General features: G+C 46.2%; 1 protein-coding gene across 3 annotated transcripts in view; it reads left to right on the forward strand.

The window, feature by feature from the left end:
• Window positions 1-5000, forward strand: part of gripap1 (GRIP1 associated protein 1) — a 24684-nt gene that overhangs the window by 8320 nt on the left and 11364 nt on the right. For 2 of the 3 annotated variants that reach the window (XM_068597302.1, XM_068597304.1), the window contains exons 12-19: window positions 23-70; window positions 415-514; window positions 1191-1247; window positions 1624-1716; window positions 3115-3249; window positions 3879-3974; window positions 4163-4273; window positions 4722-4823. In XM_068597302.1, the coding sequence (XP_068453403.1) occupies window positions 23-70; window positions 415-514; window positions 1191-1247; window positions 1624-1716; window positions 3115-3249; window positions 3879-3974; window positions 4163-4273; window positions 4722-4823 (742 nt within the window). The remainder of the gene's footprint in view (window positions 1-22; window positions 71-414; window positions 515-1190; window positions 1248-1623; window positions 1717-3114; window positions 3250-3878; window positions 3975-4162; window positions 4274-4721; window positions 4824-5000) is intronic. The other variant, XM_068597303.1, reaches the window with a different exon arrangement.

Here is a 5000-nt window from a genome sequence, read left to right on the forward strand (position 1 = left end):
AACAAGTTTCTGTGTTTTGTAGTTTTCAGCGTCTGCAGGGAGAGAAAGAGGCTCTGTACAACGACAGCAGGTCAGAAGTACTACACTGCCCAAAGTACTACTGTACTGCTACTAGTACTACTAGTACTGCTCACAGTACTACTGGTACTGCTATTAGTACTACTAATACGGATACTGTTACTGTGACTTCTACTACTACTACTACAACTACAAGTACTAATAGTACTACTACGAGTGTAACTGCCAATAACACTATACTATTACTACAAGGGCTCCTGTTACTGTGACTTCTACTACTACTACTATTCTACTTCTACTACTACTACTACTAGTACTACTACTCTTTACTGGTACTACTTCTGTTTGTTGTTGTTTCACATCAGGTGTTGTTGTTTATTGTTTGTTTCTCTGCAGGACAAAGATTGACGAGATCAACCAAAGAAAAGAGGAGGAGCTTAAGGCCACGAATATCCGCATCCAGAAACTACAGGCCGACGTCGTCGCAGCCAATCAGGTGAGACCTCAGGAAAGTACTGCTGTTAATGAAGTAAAAGTACTAATACCACAGTGAGGAAATACTCATTTCTCACAGCATTCAAAGGGTTACGTAAACGTACAAAAGTATCAACATAAACTTAAAGGACCAAAAGTACTTATTATGCATTATATGTATATAAAATACTATTGTTTTTTTATTATATATATTTTATACGTATGTGAAAACATTTTTTAAAAAGTTAGCCGTTAGCTCTGTTAGCCTTAGCCGTTGGCTCCATTAAACTTAGCCATTGGCTTCGTTAACCTTATCTGTTTGCCTTAGCCGTTAGCTCTGTTAGCCTTAGCTGTTGGCTTTGTTAACCTTAGCCGTTAGCTCTGTTAGCCTTAGCTGTTGGCTTCGTTAACCTTAGCCGTTAGCTCTGTTAGCCTTAGCTGTTAGCCTCGTTAACCTTAGCCGTTAGCTCTATTTGCCTTAGCCGTTATCTTTGTTAGCCTTAGCCGTTGGCTTCATTAACCTTAGCCTTTAGCTCTGTCAGCTTTAGCCGTTAGCTCTGTTAGTGTTAGCCGTTGGCTCTGTTAGCCTTATCTGCTACCCTATCCCTGTGATAAAGTAGCATGAAATAGTACACTGCTTAAATACTACTCAATCAAAGTACCTCAGAGATGTGACCGACGTGTGTTTGTGTTTTTAGACGACAGCCGAGTTGAGAGAGCAACACGAGCTGGCTGTGCACAGCTTGAAGGAGCAGGTAACACACACACACACACACACACACACACACTCACACACTCAAGTTGCAGAGGTTTTTTTCACAAAGAACGTTTTGTCAGAAAGTCCAATAAATGACAGAAGAAGATCTTGATTGACTTCCAGAATCCCGCCCGCTGCTCTCTGTGTTTCTGACTTCTCTTGTCCTCCTCTGCTCTCTCTTCTTCTTCTTGTCTTTTACTTTGTTCTCATTCTTTTGGTCGAATTTCTCTCCGCAATGTCTTCTCCTTTTTGGTTCATGTTCTTTGTTCTTCTTGCTTTCTTTTTGTGTTTGTTTCTCTCCGGGACTCTTTCGCTGGTGTCTCTCGGCCCGGTTCTCTCTGCTGCCCCCTGCCTGCGGTGCGTCGGTACTGCAGGTAGCCAGTCAGAGTGCAGTCAGTCAGGAACAGGTGGACAACATCCTGCAGGAGAACGATGCCCTGAGGACTAACCTCGCTGCTCTAGAACAGGTAATAAACCTGGAGAACATCACAAAGAACCATAACACCACTTCACTCTGAGGACTAACCTAGCCGCTCTAGAACAGGTAACAAACCTGGAGAACATCACAAAGAACCATAACACCACTTCACTCTGAGGACTAACCTAGCCGCTCTAGAACAGGTAACAAACCTGGAGAACATCACAAAGAACCATAACACCACTTCACTCTGAGGACTAACCTAGCCGCTCTAGAACAGGTAATAAACCTGGAGAACATCACAAAGAACCACATTAAAATGTCATCTCCAACCTAAACCCTACGACAAAAAATATAGAACCGTAAAGCTCGACCATTAGTTTTCTAGAACCCTGTTGGGTTCCAGGTAAAACCCTTGAATATAAAAGGGTTCTCGCCCCCTTGATTTACCCAGTTTGGACCTATACCTCCATCTCACAGGAGAACCGTGCCCTGAGGACTAATCTGTGTGCTCTTGAACAGGTAATTACATCTCAGACCCTACCTAGAACCCTCGTCTAGAACCCTCGTCTAGAACCCTCGTCTAGAACCTTGACTGTAGATCGATGGTCTGAAACAAACCTAGGCCTTAACAGGTGCTTATATCTCAGAACCTCGTCTAGAACCGTAACCTTGATTGATGGAACCCGACATCTGAACAACCTCAACTAGAACCTGTGTGTGTTCTCCAAGTCCTTCCTCTCATCTCCTCTGCTTCATCTTCATGTTCTTTCACCGTCTCCACGCTTCTCGCTCCATGTGTTTCTCTGTCTGGAATCACCATCACGACTCCACCTCAATGACTCCACCCTCACGACTCCACCTCAATGACTCCACCTCCATCACCCACCCTCATGGCTCCACCCTCATGACTCCACCCCCATGACTCCACCCTCATCACTCCACCTCCATGACTCCACCCTCATCACTCCACCTCCATGACTCCACCCTCATGACTCCACCTCAATGACTCCACCTCCATGACCCACCTCCATGACTCCACCTCCATCACCCACCCTCATGACTCCACCCCCATGACTCCACCCTCATGACTCCTCCCTCATCACTCCACCTCAATGACTCCACCCTCATGACTCCTCCCTCATCACTCCACCTCCATGACTGCACCCTCATGACTCCACCCTCATAACTCCACCCTAATGACTCCACCTCAATGACTCCACCTCCATCACCCACCCTCATGACTCCACCCTCATGACTCCACCCTCATCATTCCACCCTCATGACTCCACCCTCATCACCCCACCCCCAAGACTCCACCCTCATGACTCCACCCCGTGACTCCGCCCCCATGACTCCGCCCATGTGGCTCCGCCCCCATGTGGCTCCGCCCCCATGTGGCTCCGCCCCCGTGGCTCCGCCCCCGTGACGTTGTGGTCTCCTGCAGATCCAGACGGTGAAGACTCAGGAGATGAATCTCCTCCGTGAGCAGCAGGAGGCGCTGACGCTCGAGCTGCAGCAGAGACGGGCGGAGCAGGAGAGTCTGCTGGCTCAGAGGGACGACCTGGACTCCCAGCTGCAGGTACACACACACACACACACACACACACACACACACACACACACTTTCTATTGATGAGAGTTGTGTGGTCGCTCTTCACCACAATACAAGACACTGTTTTATTTAAATATTCAAATATATTCAATATTCTTGGTTTGTACAAGTTCCACGTTGCCTCAAACTAGACAACGTGAAGGAAATAAAGACCTCCACCTCCTTCAAGTGTCTCTAAAGGAGGTGAAGGAAATAAAGACCTCCACCTCCTTCAAGTGTCTCTAAAGGAGGTGAAGGAAATAAAGACCTCCACCTCCTTCAAGTGTCTCTAAAGGAGGTGAAGGAAATAAAGACCTCCACCTCCTTCAAGTGTCTCTAAAGGAGGTGAAGGAAATAAAGACCTCCACCTCCTTCAAGTGTCTCTAAAGGAGGTGGAGGAAATAAAGACCTCCACCTCCTTCAAGTGTCTCTAAAGGAGGTGAAGGAAATAAAGACCTCCACCTCCTTCAAGTGTCTCTAAAGGAGGTGGAGGAAATAAAGACCTCCACCTCCTTCAAGTGTCTCTAAAGGAGGTGAAGGAAATAAAGACCTCCACCTCCTTGAAGTGTCCCTAAAGGAGGTGAAGGTCTTTATTTCTTCTTCTCTGGTCTCTTCAGGAGTCAAGTTTCGCCAACAGGAAGTTGCTGGAGCAGCTGACCGAGGAGGAGCAGGAGAAGGAGAAGCTGCTGAGAGACCTGGAGGAGGCCAAGAAGGTACACACACATGTAGTATTTACACACAGACACACACACAGATGCAGACACAAAGACACACACAGACACACACGCTTGTTTGTGTGATGTACATAAAGACACATTAAGCTTCAAAACAAAGTCATGGTGTGTGTGTGTGTGTGTGTGTGTGTGTGTGTGTGTGTGTGTGTGTGTGTGTGTGCATGCAGACAGCAGAGAAGAGGAAGGCCATGCTGGATGACATGGCCATGCAGCTGAACCAGGAGAAGTCCGACCACAAGGAGGCGCTGTCTGACCTCAAGCTGCAGCACGAGAAGGAGGCGAGACTTTGTGCTTCTCCACTTCCACTTCACTTTATCATTTCATCATTTCATCATGTCTCTGCTCTTCTTTAAGTTATTACTGTGTGTTTTGTCTGTGAAGAAAAACAAAACAGAAACATCAGATTTTTGTGAATGAAGTTTGAATGTTTTTAATCTTCTCTCTTCCTTTCCCTCTCCTTGTGTCCTTTTCCTGTCTCCTCTCCTTACCTTGCATCCTTTCCTTTTCTCTTCTCCTTATTTCCTCCTCCTGTCTCCTTCCCTTTCCTTGTGTCCTCTTCATGTCTCCTCTCCTTACCTTGCATCCATTTCTTACCTCCTCTCCTCTCCTTGTGTCCTCTTCATGTCTCCTCCCCATATCCTGTCCTTTCCTTTCCTCCTCTCTTCTCCTCATTTCCTCCTCTGGTCTCCTCTCCTTGTGTCCTTTCCTTGCCTCCTGCCCCCTCAGGTCCTAGGCGTGAGGGCACGCTATGAGAAGGAGCTCCGAGGCCTCCATGAGGACAAGAACCGCTCTGAGGAGGAGATCAGACAGCAGCTGAGGGAGGAGAAGGTAATTATATATATATATATATATATATATATATATATATATATATATATATATATATATATATATATATATATATATATATATATATTATATTATATTAGTCATGCAGCCTGAAGCAGCAGCTGCATTGACTCATGTGACCTCTGACCTCAGTGTTCATTTGAAGCAAAAGCTGCC

This window comes from Clinocottus analis, unplaced genomic scaffold (assembly GCF_023055335.1).
Source record: "Clinocottus analis isolate CAN_PGR_092001 unplaced genomic scaffold, fCliAna1.0.p SCAF_4, whole genome shotgun sequence".
Classification (NCBI taxonomy): domain Eukaryota; kingdom Metazoa; phylum Chordata; class Actinopteri; order Perciformes; family Cottidae; genus Clinocottus; species Clinocottus analis.